General features: G+C 43.8%; 1 protein-coding gene and 1 long non-coding RNA gene across 2 annotated transcripts in view; one reads left to right on the forward strand and one right to left on the reverse strand.

The window, feature by feature from the left end:
* The window catches only part of LOC121554605, a 19,085-nt gene extending 14,866 nt beyond the window's left edge, over positions 1 to 4,219 (forward strand). Inside the window, exons 2-3 of the long non-coding RNA XR_006657962.1 lie at positions 645 to 649; positions 4,090 to 4,219. This is a non-coding gene — a long non-coding RNA (uncharacterized LOC121554605). The remainder of the gene's footprint in view (positions 1 to 644; positions 650 to 4,089) is intronic.
* Positions 3,228 to 18,205, reverse strand: part of LOC121554603 (complement factor I) — a 42,960-nt gene continuing 27,982 nt past the window's right edge. The window contains exons 10-15 of the mRNA XM_045211887.1: positions 17,692 to 17,825; positions 17,494 to 17,597; positions 17,030 to 17,134; positions 9,073 to 9,248; positions 8,871 to 8,972; positions 3,228 to 3,726 (exon numbers count right to left, since the gene is read on the reverse strand). Of these exons, the coding sequence (XP_045067822.1) occupies positions 3,509 to 3,726; positions 8,871 to 8,972; positions 9,073 to 9,248; positions 17,030 to 17,134; positions 17,494 to 17,597; positions 17,692 to 17,825 (839 nt within the window). The 3' untranslated portion in view covers positions 3,228 to 3,508. The remainder of the gene's footprint in view (positions 3,727 to 8,870; positions 8,973 to 9,072; positions 9,249 to 17,029; positions 17,135 to 17,493; positions 17,598 to 17,691; positions 17,826 to 18,205) is intronic.

Genomic DNA, 18,205 nt, shown 5'->3' on the forward strand with positions numbered 1-18,205 from the left:
ATTTACATATCCCCCCCCCCCCCTCGGTATGAGCAACTACATAATCCCAGGATGTACATGGTGACATACATATGGTGATGTCCTCCCCTAAAGTCCCTAGTACTTCCCCTTTCCCTACGTCTAGCTGTCTCCTATGCCTTCGTAGACTGTGCTCAGGTATTATTTTATCAACTTGTGTTAGGTTAACTACTACTTTTGGCTGATCAGAAGGGTTTGAGTGTGTTAGGAATATGGCCCCCACAATCAGACAGCTACCTACCGTCAGGAGACCTGTGAATCCCCACCCTCGCCCTGAGAACATGTCAGACGCCAACCCATTGCTTCACCTTCTACCGAACTCACACAGGGATGATCAGACAGGGTAAGGGAATCTTCGTTAAGGAGCCAACCCCCGAGCCCTAGTGGTGATCTGTTCTTTCTCTTAACTTTGTGTTTGTTCATCAGGTGTAACTGGGTTTACCTTTTTGCAGTGTGTGACATGCACCCAGGTGGATCTAATAGGACTTGATAGGGCCCTTCCCAACAGGCCTGCTTCCAGTTTTTCTTCTTTTAGGGACTGGATCCACACCCAGTCTCCTGGTGAGATAGAGTGGGTCACCTTCTCCTTTAGTTCACCTGTGGGGCACAAAACCTCTGACATACAGGTGTGGTTAATAAACTATCTTCACACATCCTATCATTATTATTTAATCCTATCACTCCCCCTTTTTGACACATGATTTGCCCATGTGTCAATATTACCACCTTTCTAAACCATCCCTTAGGTAATTTATCATCCAATTGCCATGCCTTTAATTTTTGAGATTGTCTTTTGCTTCTTTATTGCTCCTCCCACTTCCTTTGTCTTTTATGGCAGCTAAATTCGACTTTCATCCAGTTCAGAATCAATTAGTAATCCAATCTTCAATCTCTTATCTTGTAAAAACACTCATGTTTAGTTCAAACTCTGTTCTACCCAGGCTCTCCCGGGCTTGACCTGAAGACTGATTGTTGGACATGACAAGTCTATTCTTAGGTCACCTAAGTCTTCTGTCAAGCAACAAAGAATAAAAATCTCTATGTTCATGATTAACCCAGTTATATCTAATAGCCCACCAAAAAACCTCATCATCTTTAAATCACGACCAATGTCATATCCCTCTTTACTCTCTACCATTTGGGTAACATCCCTGATGTATGTATGCCTCCTTAGAGTTCCAAATTACTTTACCATGGGCTGCCATTGCCTTCCCATAGATAAGATCACTTAATTTACCCGTATGCAGTACATAATGGAGTACCCAAGCTTTACAGCAGTTTATCATTACCAAAAAGCTCATCATTTGTTTTTTGTTTAACGGTTTTGGCGCTTCAAATATAGCAGTTTTCCTGGATGAGTTTAACATTCGCCCCTCCTGAGTTATAGTGTGTCCTAGGTAAATGACCTCGCTCTGCCAAAGTTGAAGTTTCTTTTTGCTCACATTGTGTCCCTGTTCTGCCAGGAAGGTTAACAATTGGATTGTATCCTTCTTACATCCCTCCTGAGTGGGATTAGCCAATAGAATATAATCTACATAAACTAACATTTGGCTTCCTTCCCTAGGTTCAAACTTTCCCAAATTCTTAGTTATAGCCTGGACAAAGATTGTAAGATTTTCCGAGTAGCCTTGAGGCATCTGTCTTGTCAGGTTGTCATTTGGCCTCACAGCAAAACTCAGCTCCTCTAGTCTGAAAAACACACACCTACGTTAAAGACAGAAACACAACAGACTAATGGTTGAGGGAATGCCAAGCCACTTTCTTGGTTACCACGTGATTCCATATGTGTTATTTCATAGTTTTGATGTCTTCACTATTATTCTACAATGTAGAAAATAGTAAAAAATAAAGAAAAACCCTTAAATGAGTAGGTGTGTCCAAACTTTTGACTGGTACTGTAGCTAGATGTAGTATGCTAATATTAACTAGCTGGCATGGCGTATCGTTGACCATGAAAGGAAGTTAGGCTAACAGGTATCCCAGGACAAAAGAAACAAAGCATGTACTGTATGACAGAGTCACACCGTCATCACCACTATAGATGGAATTAAATCAAACAGTATTTGGATATAGCCATCTAGTTTATCCCCTGAAAGTTAACTTGTTAACTAGCCATTTTGACGTGATCTGTTATTTGCTAGCTAGCCAATTTGACGTGGCCTATAAATCAATGTATCCTATCATGTCTGTCAGCAGCAATCGTAATTAAACACTCTCAAAAACAAAGGACGGGAAATTAACCTAAACCACTCATAAATGTCAGTTCACTTTTATTTTATATCAGTAAAATATCACATGAATGGTGCCAAAATTGAGAGATATCCTGAGGCTACCCTACGTATCTGAAATGCCATGATTAATTGATGTTTAATGATCATGAAAAGCATGCAATTACTTGCTGTATAACTCTGATAGAGCCAAATGTGCGCAATTGTTTTGCATGGAATAATTGGACATTTGTAGGTCTGACGATGCTCTTCAAGAGGTGACGACATCACAACCAAATAGTTAACATTTCTTTAACAATCCCTTGAAAACGACACGCACATTGGTTTTAGTGGAGCTGTGGCGTCTCCTTGCCCTCCAGCTGCCTAATCGAACGCTCTGCACATTATCGTGACATTTATTGAAAAATACCTGTTGAAACAATTGACAACCTTGTTTAATGACACCAAGAACACGTTTCAATAACGGGACTTTCTTAGTAAAATATCCCAGTTGTTATTCATCTCAGATCTGTTTACTACTTTTAAGAATGACTGCTGACGCAAAGCAGTAACTCAAATCCCTCTCGCGCCACATGTTGACGTTGGAGAGAATGATTAATTAAACCAATGTCATCTATTCTTAGCACATAATCACTGATAATGAAATAATGATAATAGATACAGTAGCCTACCTTGGATAAATTGTTGTATTGTATCTCTATATTTGCCAGAGGATGCTGTTGACTTTCATCACCCTCTTGTCCGTACACAGCGGGTTGTGTTCAATCATTCGGATGGGTCCATTGACTAACGGGAAATCCCATATGTATGTGTGTGTGTGTGTGTGTGTGTGTGTGTGTGTGAGAGAGAGAGTGAGAGAATGAGAGAGAGAGCTTTTAAAAGGGACAGTTCATATATGCAGGAAAACTATACCATAAACCCTTTACTAAAAATAAAACATTAAACATCAAATCAATAAATAAAATAACAGGACCAAACAACTGGGCTCTCAAGTTCTTTATTGACATCACCCAGCATAAGCAACTTATAACATAATGGTTTATTACTATCTATTATGTATGAATAGGCTATATGACTCAACACTGGACCTGGAAGCCAGTTCAACTGCTTGTTTTCATTGTTCCCCTTTAATCAGGGACTGGTTTAGACCTGGGACACCAGGTGGGTGATTCCCCTCTAATCAGGGTTCTGATTTAGAATGGGACAACAGAAAAGCAGCAGTAACAGTAACATGTGAAATACCCTACTGGTCTATATCAACATCACAGGTTGTATTTAGTGATAGCAGCCCAGCCAGTGTGAGTGCGGATCCACTCAAAGTAGTGTGCTACTTTAGTGTACACTCCAGGGTAACTGGCCTGCCCACACTTCTCCCCCCAGGAGACGATACCCCAGAGGTAGGAGATACCTAGAGAGTCCTGACACACCAGAGGACCTCCAGAATCCCCCTGGCACGAGTCCACCTGGCCCTCCAGATCACCTACACACAGACACGTACACAAGCAGGTAAGAGAGAGAGAGAGGGTTAATTCAGTATAAATAGTCAGAGAGGGTTAATTCAGTATAAATAGTCAGAGAGAGAGAGGGTTAATTCAGTATAAATGGTCAGAGAGAGAGAGGGTTAATTCAGTATAAATAGTCAGAGAGAGATAGGGTTAATTCAGTATAAATAGTCAGAGAGAGAGAGGGTTAATTCAGTATAAATAGTCAGAGAGGGTTAATTCAGTATAAATAGTCAGAGAGAGAGGGTTAATTCAGTATAAATAGTCAGATAGAGAGAGGGTTAATTCAGCATAAATAGTCAGATAGAGAGAGAGGGTTAATTCAGTATAAATAGTCAGAGAGAGAGAGACTTAATTCAGTATAAATAGTCACGAGAAAAGGTAAATTGAGTATGAATAGTCAGAGAGAGAGAGGGTTAATTCAGTATAAATAGTCAGAGAGAGACAGAGAGAGTGTGAGAGAGAGACTTAATTCAGTATAAATAGTCACGAGAAAAGGTAAATTGAGTATAAATAGTCAGAGAGAGAGAGGGTTAATTCAGTATAAATAGTCAGAGAGGGTTAATTCACTATATATCGTCAGAGAGAGAGATGGTTAATTCAGTATAAATAGTCAGAGAGAGATGGTTAATACAGTATAAATAGTCAGAAAGAGAGAGGGTTAATTCAGTATAAATAGTCAGAGAGTGGGTTAATTCTGTATAAATAGTCAGAGAGAGAGGGTTAATTCAGTATAAATAGTCAGAGAGAGAGATGGTTAATTCAGTATAAATAGTCAGAGAGAGAGAGAGGGTTAATTCAGCATAAATAGTCAGAGAGAGAGGGTTAATTCACTATAAAAAGTCAGAGAGAGAGAGGGTTAATTCAGTATAAATAGTCAGAGAGGGTTAATTCAGTATAAATAGTCAGAGAGAGAGAGGGTTAATTCAGTATAAATAGTCAGAGAGGGTTAATTCAGTATAAATAGTCAGAGAGAGAGAGGGTTAATTCAGCATAAATACTCAGAGAGAGAGGGTTAATTCACTATAAAAAGTCAGAGAGAGAGAGGGTTAATTCAGTATAAATAGTCAGAGAGGGTTAATTCAGTATAAATAGTCAGAGAGAGAGAGGGTTAATTCACTATAAAAAGTCAGAGAGAGAGAGGGTTAATTCAGTATAAATAGTCAGAGAGGGTTAATTCAGTATAAATAGTCAGAGAGGGTTAATTCAGTATAAATAGTCAGATAGAGAGGGTTAATTCAGTATAAATAGTCAGAGAGAGAGAGGGTTAATTCACTATAAATAGTCAGAGAGGGTTAATTCAGTATAAATAGTCAGAGAGAGAGGGTTAATTCAGTATAAATAGTCAGAGAGAGAGAGAGGGTTAATTCAGTATAAATAGTCAGATAGAGAGAGGGTTAATTCACTATAAATAGTCAGATAGAGAGGGTTAATTCAGTATAAATAGTCAGAGAGAGAGAGAGGGTTAATTCAGTATAAATAGTCAGATAGAGAGAGGGTTAATTCAGTATAAATAGTCAGAGAGGGTTAATTCAGTATAAATAGTCAGAGAGAGAGAGAGGGTTAATTCAGCATAAATAGTCAGAGAGAGAGGGTTAATTCACTATAAAAAGTCTGAGAGAGAGAGGGTTAATTCAGTATAAATAGTCAGAGAGGGTTAATTCAGTATAAATAGTCAGAGAGAGAGAGGGTTAATTCAGTATAAATAGTCAGAGAGGGTTAATTCAGCATACATAGTCAGAGAGAGAGAGGGTTAATTCAGTATAAATGGTCAGAGAGAGAGAGGGTTAATTCAGTATAAATAGTCAGAGAGAGAGAGGGTTAATGTCACGGTTTCGGCCGAGGCTGCTCCTCTTCCTTGTTCGGGCAGGCTTCGGTGGTCGTCGTCTCCGGAGTACTAGCTGCCACCGTTCTATGTTTCATGTTCATTTGGTTTTGTCTGTTCATAACACCTGTCCCTTATTTGTGTCTTAATTGTTCCCTTATTTAGTTTCGTGTGTTTGGGTCAGGTGTTATGCGTGATTGTTTATTGTCAGCCTGCCTCTGAGAAGTTTATTGTATCTCTCGTTGTTGTTACCCGAGAGCTCGCACTGCGTGCGCTTTTCTTGTTTAAACGCACTGTGTTTTTGTGCGTAATTGTTTGCGCCACCCGGTTGGGTTGGCGACTCATTGTTCACGTGTTTTTGAACATTACTAAAGACGGTTGAAGTCATCCTGGTTCCTGCGCTTGATTCCTTCCACTCATCTACACACACCACTCTGACAGTTAATTCACTATAAATAGTCAGAGAGGGTTAATTCAGTATAAATAGTCAGAGAGAGAGAGGGTTAATTCAGTATAAATAGTCAGATAGAGAGGGTTAATTCAGTATAAATAGTCAGAGAGAGAGAGGGTTAATTCACTATAAATAGTCAGAGAGGGTTAATTCAGTATAAATAGTCAGAGAGAGAGGGTTAATTCAGTATAAATAGTCAGAGAGAGATAGGGTTAATTCAGCATAAATAGTCAGATAGAGAGGGTTAATTCAGTATAAATAGTCAGAGAGAGAGAGATGGTTAATTCAGTATAAATAGTCAGAGAGAGAGACTGTTAATTCAGTATAAATAGTCAGATAGAGAGGGTTAATTCAGCATAAATAGTCAGAGAGAGAGAGGGTTAATTCGGTATAAATAGTCAGAGAGGGTTAATTCAGTATAAATAGTCAGAGAGAGAGAGAGGGTTAATTCAGTATAAATAGTCAGAGAGAGAGGGTTAATTCAGTATAAATGGTCAGAGAGAGAGAGGGTTAATTCACTATAAATCGTCAGAGAGAGAGAGGGTTAATACAGTAGAAATAGTCAGAGAGAGAGAGGGTTAATTCAGTAGAAATAGTCAGAGAGAGAGAGGGTTAATTCAGTATAAATAGTCAGAGAGAGAGAGGGTTAATTCAGTATAAATAGTCAGATAGAGAGAGAGGGTTAATTCAGTATAAATAGTCAGAGAGAGAGAGGGTTAATTCAGTATAAATAGTCAGAGAGGGTTAATTCAGTATAAATAGTCAGAGAGGGTTAATTCAGTATAAATAGTCATAGAGAGAGGGTTAATTCAGTATAAATAGTCAGAGAGAGAGAGGGTTAATTTAGTATAAATAGTCAGATAGAGAGAGGGTTAATTCAGTATATATAGTCAGATAGAGAGAGGGTTAATTCAGTATAAATAGTCAGAGAGAGAGAGAGGGTTAATTCAGTATAAATAGTCAGAGAGAGAGGGTTAATTCAGTATAAATAGTCAGAGAGAGAGGGTTAATTCAGTATAAATAGTCAGAGAGAGAGGGTTAATTTAGTATAAATAGTCAGAGAGGGTTAATTCAGTATAAATAGTCAGAGAGAGAGGGTTAATTCAGTATAAATAGTCAGAGAGGGTTAATTCAGTATAAATAGTCAGAGAGAGAGGGTTAATTCAGTATAAATAGTCAGAGAGGGTTAATTCAGTATAAATAGTCAGAGAGAGAGGGTTAATTCAGTATAAATAGTCAGAGAGAGAGGGTTAATTCAGTATAAATAGTCAGAGAGGGTTAATTCAGTATAAATAGTCAGAGAGAGAGGGTTAATTCAGTATAAATAGTCAGAGAGAGAGGGTTAATTCAGTATAAATAGTCAGAGAGAGAGGGTTAATTTAGTATAAATAGTCAGAGAGAGAGAGAGGGTTAATTCAGTATAAATAGTCAGATAGAGAGAGAGGGTTAATTCAGTATAAATAGTCAGATAGAGAGAGGGTTAATTCAGTATAAATAGTCAGAGAGAGAGAGAGGGTTAATTCAGTATAAATAGTCAGAGAGAGAGGGTTAATTCAGTATAAATAGTCAGAGAGAGAGAGGGTTAATTTAGTATAAATAGTCAGAGAGGGTTAATTCAGTATAAATAGTCAGAGAGAGAGAGAGGGTTAATTCAGTATAAATAGTCAGATAGAGAGGGTTAATTCAGTATAAATAGTCAGAGAGGGTTAATTCAGCATAAATTGTCAGAGAGAGAGAGAGAGGGTTAATTCAGTATAAATAGTCAGATAGAGAGAGAATGTTAATTCAGTATAAATAGTCAGAGAGAGAGGGTTAATTCAGCATAAATAGTCAGAGAGAGAGAGGGTTAATTCGGTATAAATAGTCAGAGAGGGTTAATTCAGTATAAATAGTCAGAGAGAGAGGGTTAATTCAGTATAAATAGTCAGAGAGAGAGAGAGGGTTAATTCAGTATAAATAGTCAGAGAGAGAGGGTTAATTCAGTATAAATAGTCAGAGAGAGAGGGTTAATTCAGTATAAATGGTCAGAGAGAGAGAGGGTTAATTCACTATAAATCGTCAGAGAGAGAGAGGGTTAATACAGTAGAAATAGTCAGAGAGAGAGAGGTTTAATTCAGTAGAAATAGTCAGAGAGAGAGAGGGTTAATTCAGTATAAATAGTCAGAGAGAGAGAGGGTTAATTCAGTAGAAATAGTCAGAGAGGGTTAATTCAGTATAAATAGTCAGATAGAGAGAGAGGGTTAATTCAGTATAAATAGTCAGATAGAGAGAGAGGGTTAATTCACTATAAATAGTCAGAGAGAGAGAGGGTTAATTCAGTATAAATAGTCAGAGAGAGAGAGGGTTAATTCAGTATAAATAGTCAGAGAGAGAGAGGGTTAATTCAGTAGAAATAGTCAGAGAGAGAGGGTTAATTCAGTATAAATAGTCAGAGAGAGACAGAGGGTTAATTCACTATAAATAGTCAGAGAGAGAGAGGGTTAATTCAGTATAAATAGTCAGAGAGAGAGAGGGTTAATTCAGTATAAATAGTCAGAGAGAGAGAGGGTTAATTCAGTAGAAATAGTCAGAGAGAGAGAGGGTTAATTCAGTATAAATAGTCAGAGAGAGAGAGGGTTAACACAGTAGAAATAGTCAGAGAGAGACAGAGAGAGTGAGAGAGAGAGACTGTTAATTCAGTATAAATAGTCAGAGAGAGGGGAGATATTTTGTCATTGTTGAAAAAATATTACATGTATTTCAAAATGGTCAAATTTAATCCATCCATTCGTTCATTTACCATTGTTAGAATCTAAAGCACCAACTGAGGAATTGAAGTTGGAAAAACGATCTGATTGGTTGATTACCTGCGCACATCATGCCATCCTTGTAGCGTGGTCCATAGTAGTCCTGACAGTTGGCGATCAGAGAGACGTTGGCCCATAGCAACACGTCAGTCGACGTGCCACCTGGATATCACACACACACACACACACCCCACAGAATAAAGTCAGAACACAGCTAGCACACGTGTACTACCCCCCCCCCACCCCACACACACACCCCTACCTTTCATCCGTCCCCAGCCTGATATGCTACAGGTATGGTTAGGGTTGAACTGTTTTATGGACCAGGGAACACACACAGCACTGACTGCTGGGTTGTCTTCGAAACACTGGGTCCTGAATGGAAGCTTCTGCATCTCTATCAGGGCTATATCATTCTCATACGTGTTAGCATTGAACCTGGGGGGGAGGGAGGGAGAGAGAGAGAGAGAGAGAGAGAGAGAGAGAGAGAGAGAGAGAGAGAGAGAGAGAGAGAGAGAGAGAGAGAGAGAGAGAGAGAGAGAGAGAGAGAGAGAGAGAGAGAGAGAGAGAGAGAGAGAGAGAGAGAGAGAGAGAGAGAGAGAGAGAGAGAGAGAGAGAGAGAGAGATAAAGAGAGAGAGAGAGAGAGAGAGAGAGAGAGGAGGTCAGAGGTCAGGGTTAGGGTAGAGGGACAGTTTCTCCATCTCTATCGTGTTAGCATTGTACCTGGGGAGAAAGAGAGGGTGGAGGGGTCAGGGTGGAGGGGTTAGGGTGGAGGGGTCAGGGGTCAGGGTGGAGGGGTTAGGGTGGAGGGGTCAGGGTGGAGGGCAGGGATCATCAACTAGATTCAGAGGGGGCCGATTTTTTCTTGAGTGAATTATCAGGGGGCCAGAACATTATTACAAATCATTTGTAGACTGTAAATTGACCGCAAGAAGCCCAAACAGATATAATATTTGAGTAAAACCTAATCAAAATCAACATAATCATTTCAAACCTTGCTTACATTTGTATACGATCACATACATCTCTCTATTATCTGTGGGAATATTTTGGAACTGATTTGCAAAATTAAAGTAACTTTGAGCTGATTTGCTCGTGTTTTTACAGTCTTATGTCCAACAATAAAAAATAAAAATAAACTTTGGGGGCCAGTTGGAAAACCAAGGTGTAGGGGTTAGGGGTCAGAGAGAGGGTGTAGGGGTTAGGGGTCAGAGAGAGGGTGTAGGGGTTAGGGGTCAGAGATTAGGGGGAGAGAGGGTGTAGGGGTTAGGGGTCAGAGATTAGGGGGGGAGAGAGGGTGTAGGGGTTAGGGGTCAGAGATTAGGGGGAGAGAGGGTGTAGGGGTTAGGGGTCAGAGATTAGGGGGAGAGAGGGTGTAGGGGTTAGGGGTCAGAGATTAGGGGGGAGAGAGGGTGTAGGGGTTAGGGGTCAGAGATTAGGGCGGGGAGAGAGGGTGTAGGGGTTAGGGGTCAGAGAGAGGGTGTAGGGGTTAGGGGTCAGAGATTAGGGGGAGAGAGGGTGTAGGGGTTAGGGGTCAGAGATTAGGGGGAGAGAGTGTGTAGGGGTTAGGGGTCAGAGAGAGGGTGTAGGGGTTAGGGGTCAGAGATTAGGGGGAGAGAGGGTGTAGGTGTTAGGGGTCAGAGATTAGGGGGGGAGAGAGAGTGTAGGGGTTAGGGGGTCAGAGAGAGGGTGTAGGGGTTAGGGGTCAGAGATTAGGGGAGGAGAGAGAGTGTTGGGGTTAGGGGTCAGAGAGAGGGTGTAGGGGTTAGGGGTCAGAGATTAGGGGGGAGAGAGGGTGTAGGGGTTAGGGGTCAGAGATTAGGGGGGGAGAGAGGGTGTAGGGGTTAGGGGTCAGAGATTAGGGGGGAGAGAGGGTGTAGAGGTTAGGGGTCAGAGATTAGGGGGAGAGAGAGTGTAGGGGTTAGGGGTCAGAGAGAGGGTGTAGAGGTTAGGGGTCAGAGATTAGGGGGGGAGAGAGAGTGTAGGGGTTAGGGGTCAGAGATTAGGGGTCAGAGAGAGGGTGTAGGGGTTAGGGGTCAGAGAGAGGGTGTAGGGGTTAGGGGTCAGAGATTAGGGGTCAGAGAGAGGGTGTAGGGGTTAGGGGTCAGAGAGAGGGTGTAGGGGTTAGGGGTCAGAGATTAGGGGGGAGAGAGGGTGTAGGGGTTAGGGGTCAGAGATTAGGGGGAGAGAGGGTGTAGAGGTTAGGGGTCAGAGATTAGGGGGGGAGAGAGAGTGTAGGGGTTAGGGGTCAGAGAGAGGGTTTAGGGGTTAGGGGTCAGAGAGAGGGTGTAGGGGTTAGGGGTCAGAGATTAGGGGTCAGAGAGAGGGTGTAGGGGTTAGGGGTCAGAGAGAGGGTGTAGGGGTTAGGGGTCAGAGATTAGGGGGTCAGAGAGAGGGTGTAGGGGTTAGGGATCAGAGAGAGGGTGTAGGGGTTAGGGGTCAGAGATTAGGGGGGGAGAGGGTGTAGGGGTTAGGGGTCAGAGATTAGGGGGGGAGAGAGAGGGTGTAGGGGTTAGGGGTCAGAGATTAGGGGGGGAGAGAGGGTGTAGGGGTTAGGGACAGTTTCTTCATCTCTATCAACGCTATGTCATTCTCATTGGAGTTAGGGTCATACCTTGTCCAGAGAGATTTACATGGTTATCAAAACGTCACACCAGGGTAAGCCAACATGAGTGTTTTTAATAACCCCTTATGGGAAAAATGAATTGTGGAAAAAAGATTGGAACCATTTCCCTGTTTGACCCGCTAGGTTTTATGGGTATTATGACTCATACTGTGGTACTCCATTGGGCAAAACAACGAAGACAGCCACCTGGTGGAGGGAGACAGATTTTCAGCCGAGTCGGACCTCTCTCTTCCTCTCTGTAGCAGGTCAAACAAACAACTAAAAAGAACGAGTCACTCAGATAAACGAATCATGACTCAAGTCAGTAAAAAGAGTCATTCAAAAATATATTTTAGCCTGCGCTGGTGCTGCAGACTGCTGTATCTGTCCCCTAATACAGGACTGTTAAAGACCCAATGCACTACCTTTGTGAGATTTTTTAAAAATATAGAGAGATCATTCTGAATCCCTCATTACTGAATGAATGAATTTAACATTACATTAAGGCCCTATATTCTTGGCAGCCCTGGTGTGAAGGGGAGGAATTGCATTGCAAGACCGTTGCTATGTTGCTAGGCTACATATCTCTGTTTCCTCTACAGAGCACACTGGTGCACAGGTGATACATTGGATCATTTCGCTCGACCGTGAGAACCTCACTTTTTTTCAAGTTTTTGCAGTGTATGTTCTGAAGGTTTGCATTCAAATATAGTGTAGAGGCTATTACATGTCACTGGAGTAGCCTATAGGTCTACTATTATAATGGATTGATTGGATCCTCCTCACCTACTGAACGAACGCGATACAGAGCACAGCCAAGATCTCCACCCCTGCTTTGACCTCCCATCAGGTCACACCGCCCACTCCACCCCTGCTTTGACCTCCCATCAGGTCACACCGCCCACTCCACCCCTGCTTTGACCTCCCATCAGGTCAGACCACCCACTCCAGCCCTGCTTTGACCTCCCATCAGGTCAGACCACCCACTCCAGCCCTGCTTTGACCTCCCATCAGGTCAGACCACCCACTCCACCCCTGCTTTGACCTCCCATCAGGTCAGACCGCCCACTCCACCCCTGCTTTGACCTCCCATCAGGTCAGACCGCCCACTCCACCCCTGCTTTGACCTCCCATCAGGTCAGACCACCCACTCCACCCCTGCTTTGACCTCCCATCAGGTCAGACCGCCCACTCCACCCCTGCTTTGACCTCCCATCAGGTCAGACCACCCACTCCACCCCTGCTTTGACCTCCCATCAGGTCAGACCGCCCACTCCACCCCTGCTTTGACCTCCCATCAGGTCAGACCACCCACTCCACCCCTGCTTTGACCTCCCATCAGGTCAGACCGCCCACTCCACCCCTGCTTTGACCTCCCATCAGGTCAGACCACCCACTCCACCCCTGCTTTGACCTCCCATCAGGTCAGACCACCCACTCCACCCCTGCTTTGACCTCCCATCAGGTCACACCTCCCACTCCACCCCTGCTTTGACCTCCCATCAGGTCAGACCGCCCACTCCACCCCTGCTTTGACCTCCCATCAGGTCAGACCGCCCACTCCACCCCTGCTTTGACCTCCCATCAGGTCACACCTCCCACTCCACCCCTGCTTTGACCTCCCATCAGGTCAGACCGCCCACTCCACCCCTGCTTTGACCTCCCATCAGGTCAGACCACCCACTCCACCCCTGCTTTGACCTCCCATCAGGTCAGACCGCCCACTCCACCCCTGCTTTGACCTCCCATCAGGTCACACCTCCCACTCCACCCCTGCTTTGACCTCCCATCAGGTCAGACCGCCCACTCCACCCCTGCTTTGACCTCCCATCAGGTCAGACCACCCACTCCACCCCTGCTTTGACCTCCCATCAGGTCAGACCGCCCACTCCACCCCTGCTTTGACCTCCCATCAGGTCAGACCGCCCACTCCACCCCTGCTTTGACCTCCCATCAGGTCAGACCGCCCACTCCACCCCTGCTTTGACCTCCCATCAGGTCAGACCGCCCACTCCACCCCTGCTTTGACCTCCCATCAGGTCAGACCACCCACTCCACCCCTGCTTTGACCTCCCATCAGGTCAGACCGCCCACTCCACCCCTGCTTTGACCTCCCATCAGGTCAGACCGCCCACTCCACCCCTGCTTTGACCTCCCATCAGGTCAGACCACCCACTCCACCCCTGCTTTGACCTCCCATCAGGTCAGACCTCCCACTCCACCCCTGCTTTGACCTCCCATCAGGTCAGACCGCCCACTCCACCCCTGCTTTGACCTCCCATCAGGTCAGACCGCCCACTCCACCCCTGCTTTGACCTCCCATCAGGTCAGACCGCCCACTCCACCCCTGCTTTGACCTCCCATCAGGTCAGACCGCCCACTCCGCCCTGCTTTGACCTCCCATCAGGTCAGACCGCCCATTCCACCCCTGCTTTGACCTCCCATCAGGTCAGAGAAATCAGACATTTAAATGATACCGTTCTACTCCTTCCGCTCCAGCCATCACCACGAGCCCGTCCTCCCCAATTAAGGTGCCACCAACCCCCCGTGGTTTCATCCCAGGAGCTATTACTATTATGAACAACACCCCATATGGGAAGAGCTGGGTGGGATAGGTATCTGTCCTATTGGTCTGACTGGTTGTTTTCTTTAAGCAGGGCTGGGTGGGATAGGTATCTGTCCTATTGGTCTGACTGGTTGTTTTCTTTAAGCAGGGCTGGGTGGGATAGGTATCTGTCCTATTGGTCTGACTGGTTGTTTTCTTTAAGCAGGGCTGGGTGGGATAGGTATCTGTCCTATTGGTCTGACTGGTTGTTTTCTTTAAGCAGGGCTGGGTGGGATAGGTATCTGTCCTATTGGTCTGACTGGTTGTTTTCTTTAAGCAGGGCTGGGTGGGATAGGTATCTGTCTGACTGTCCTATTGGTTGTTTCCTGCTGTGTTTTCTATATGTTTTCTTTAGGCGTCATGTGATGCGTTGAAAGTTCTGAGATGTCCTCTTGTAGGACATATAGTATGGTGAATCTGAATAGGGATTGTTTTCACTTTTCCATAGATGACGGTCATGACATTTTAGTCATTTATCAGACGCTCTTATCCAGAGCGACTTGCAGTTAGTGCATACATCTTCAGATTGCTATGACAACCACATATCAGTCATAGTGAGTACATTTTCCTCAAAGTAGCAGAATCAGAGCTAGTAAAGATTTATTTTATGAATCAGAGTTTAATGCTGGTATTATTTTCTCCACGGCATGAGGAGTGATAGCTCATAAACTGAAGAGAACTTATACGATAAGATTGATTGGCTTCTTTCTCTCCTTGATGCGTTTCCCACCTTTCCAATCCAGACCCAAACACACATTATTTGAGTTTCACACATGGGGACTTCATTAACATAATGTGGGATGTGACGGGTATATGGTCTTCTCTATTCTAAGGGAACAACGGAACAAGAATCTCAACCTACAGACACAGATAGAAGCAAGCAACAAGTGTAAAAAACAAAACATGAAAGCTTAATTATAATATTAGTGGAATATGTCCATGATAAAAACAAGAGAATGGAATATAATTAGATCAATTAGAAAAAAAGATTAGTTGAGATGCAGCCACTACACACGTGTGGACGGCTATTTTATCAAATCAATATGGACAGCGCCGGTGCTGAAAGTTTATTAGTCAAATGAACTAACAATAGGGCTTTATTGGAGCACGAAGAAACAAGATGTGGTCTTACATGTTTGACAGACGCAATTACGATTATCCATATATTTGTCGGTATACAGTGCATTCCGGAAAGTATTCAGACCCCTTGACTTTTTCCACATTTTGTTACGTTACAGCCTTATTCTAAAATGAATTGAATAGTTTTTCCCCCCCCTCATCAATCTACACACAATACCCCATAATGACAAAGCAAAAACTGGTTTTTAGACATTTTTGCAAATGTATTAAAAATAAAAAACAGAAATACCTTATTTACAGAAGTAAATCCTGTTTCCATTGATCATCCTTGAGATGTTTCTACAACTTGATTGGAATCCACCTGTGGTAAATTCAATTGATTGGACATGATTTGGAAAGGCACACACCTGTCTATATAAGGTCCCACAGTTGACAGTGCATGTCAGAGCAGAAACCAAGCCATGAGGTCGAAGGAATTGTCCGTAGAGCTCCGAGACAGGATTGTGTCGAGGCAAAATTCTGGGGAAGGGTACCAAAACATTTCTGCAGCATTGAAGGTCCCCAAGAACACAGTAGCCTCCATCATTCTTAAATGGAAGAAGTTTGTAACCACCAAGACTCTTCCTAGAGCTGGCCGCCCGGCCAAACTGAGCAATCGGGGGAGAAGGGCCTTGGTCAGGGAGGTGACCAAGAACCTGATGATCCCTCTGAGAGCGCTCCATAGTTCCTCTGTGAAAATGGGAGAATCTTCCAGAAGGACAACCATCTCTGCAGCACTCCACCAATCAGGCCTTTATGGTAGAGTGGCCAGACGGAAGCCACTCCTCAGTAAAAGGCACATGACAGCCTGCTTGGAGTTTGCCAAAAGGCACCTAAAGACTCTCAGACCATGAGAAACAAGATTCTCTGGTCTGATGAAACCAAGATTGAACTCTTTGGCCTGAATGCCAAGTGTCAGGTCTGGAGGAAACCTGGCACCATCCCTACGGTGAAGCATGGTGGTGGCAGCATCAAGTCTGGCCTGGGTTTGTCTACATTAAGTCTGGCCTGGGTTTGTCTACATTAAGTCTGGCCTGGGTTTGTTTACATGATGTCTGGCCTGGGTTTGTTTACATTATGTTTGGCCTGGGTTTGTTTACATGATGTCTGGCCTGGGTTTGTCTACATTAAGTCTGGCCTGGGTTTGTTTACATGATGTCTGGCCTGGGTTTGTCTACATTAATTCTGGCCTGGGTTTGTTTACATTATGTCTGGCCTGGGTTTGACCAGTGACGATGTTTCACCTTTAATGAGCCTGGGGGCGAACAGTAGTGGTGTTTCACTGTAACTGTTGGACACTGTAAAGTCCATGGAGAAAAAGAGCACCTCCTCCCAGCTACCCACTGCACTGAGGCTAGGAAACACTATCACCACCGATAAATCTACAATAATTGAGGATTTAAACAAGCATTTTGCTACGGCTGGCCATGCTTTCCACCTGGCTACCACTACCCCGGCCACCAGCTCTGCACCCTTCGCTGCAACTTGCCCATGCCCCCCCGAACAGTAGTGGTGTTTCACTGTAACTGTTGGACACTGTAAAGTCCATGGAGAAAAAGAGCACCTCCTCCCAGCTACCCACTGCACTGAGGCTTGCTACATTTGCACACACTGTATATATATTTTCTGTTGTATTTTTGACTGTATGTTTTGTTTATTCCATATGTAACTCTGTGTTGTTGTTTTTATCGCACTGCTTTGCTTTATCTTAGCCAGGTCGCAGTTGTAAATGAGAACTTGTTCTCAACTGGCTTACCTGGTTAAATAAAGGTGAAATAAATAAATACATATTCACCTTATGCAGATCTCATCTTTAAGGGGATTAGCAGTTTAACAAAAAAACACTGATCATCTAGAAAATCACTATATAAATTGAATAAATCAATTACTTGTGGTGTATGATGACGTTCTTGACAGGAACGATGTCTGTTGTTCCCTGAATTGATCTCTTCTTCCAGAGACTGAACTTGATGTGGTACGCCTCTGGTTTGGGCCTAGATAGAGAGAGAGAGAGAGAGAGAGAGAGAGAGAGAGAGAGAGAGAGAGAGAGAGAGAGAGAGAGAGAGAGAGAGAGAGAGAGACAGAGAGAGAGAGAGAGAGACAGAGAGAGAGACACAGAGAGAGAGACAGAGACAGAGACAGAGACAGAGACAGAGACAGAGACAGAGACAGAGACAGAGACAGAGACAGAGACAGAGACAGAGACAGAGACAGAGATAGAGATAGAGATAGAGATAGAGATAGAGAGAGATAGAGAGAGAGTGAGTGGAGAGAGAGAGATCAACCCTGCCCCGAAACACATACACATGCATGACCATCCCCCCCACCCCTATCTGTACAGTACAGTACCTACCTGACACAGTGAGCGGCGGTCAGGACCCAACATCCCCCGATGTATGCCCCCCCACAGTCGATTTGACCCCCCTCCTGTATTGCCACCTGCCATTGGATCTGAGTCTACGGGTCAGAGATTATAGGTCAGGGGCTAGAGGTGAAATGGGCTCAAACATCCGGAGTGAATGTGTGTTTGAAGAGTGTGTGTGTGACTCACTGGTTGGGCCGGCACTCCTCCCACCACTCGTTTCTGCCTTCCCCTGCTTCTCTCTCTGCTCTCCTCTACGGCTGTAGTGTTGGGGATGCCACAATGTATCTTCACTTCTTGAAAATCTCTGGCTGCTTTCACCTCTACAACACAACATGACAAAAAATACTACATGAATAGTAGAATATTACTGTAACTCCCTGGTTACTTTCAGATTTTTTTCTAGCACTGAATTGGTGACTGTGTTGCATGTGGGACATACAGTAGAGCAGGCGAGGTGAGTAGTCATGCTGTACTTCGCTCCGCAGGTAATATGACACATTACATTACAATGGAACGATTTGATTAGTGTAATGTTGGCTAGCTACATAGTTGTATTTGTATCAAAGATAAAGGTGTAGTATAGAGTAACTATCGAGGTTAGCTAGCCAGCTACATTCGTTCGCAGCGACACAAACAAAGTCAACAACGCAGCCATTGCTAGCTAGCCAACACTACCAGCTACCAGCTAGCAGTACTGTAG

This window comes from Coregonus clupeaformis, chromosome 39, assembly GCF_020615455.1.
Source record: "Coregonus clupeaformis isolate EN_2021a chromosome 39, ASM2061545v1, whole genome shotgun sequence".
Classification (NCBI taxonomy): Eukaryota; Metazoa; Chordata; class Actinopteri; order Salmoniformes; family Salmonidae; genus Coregonus; species Coregonus clupeaformis.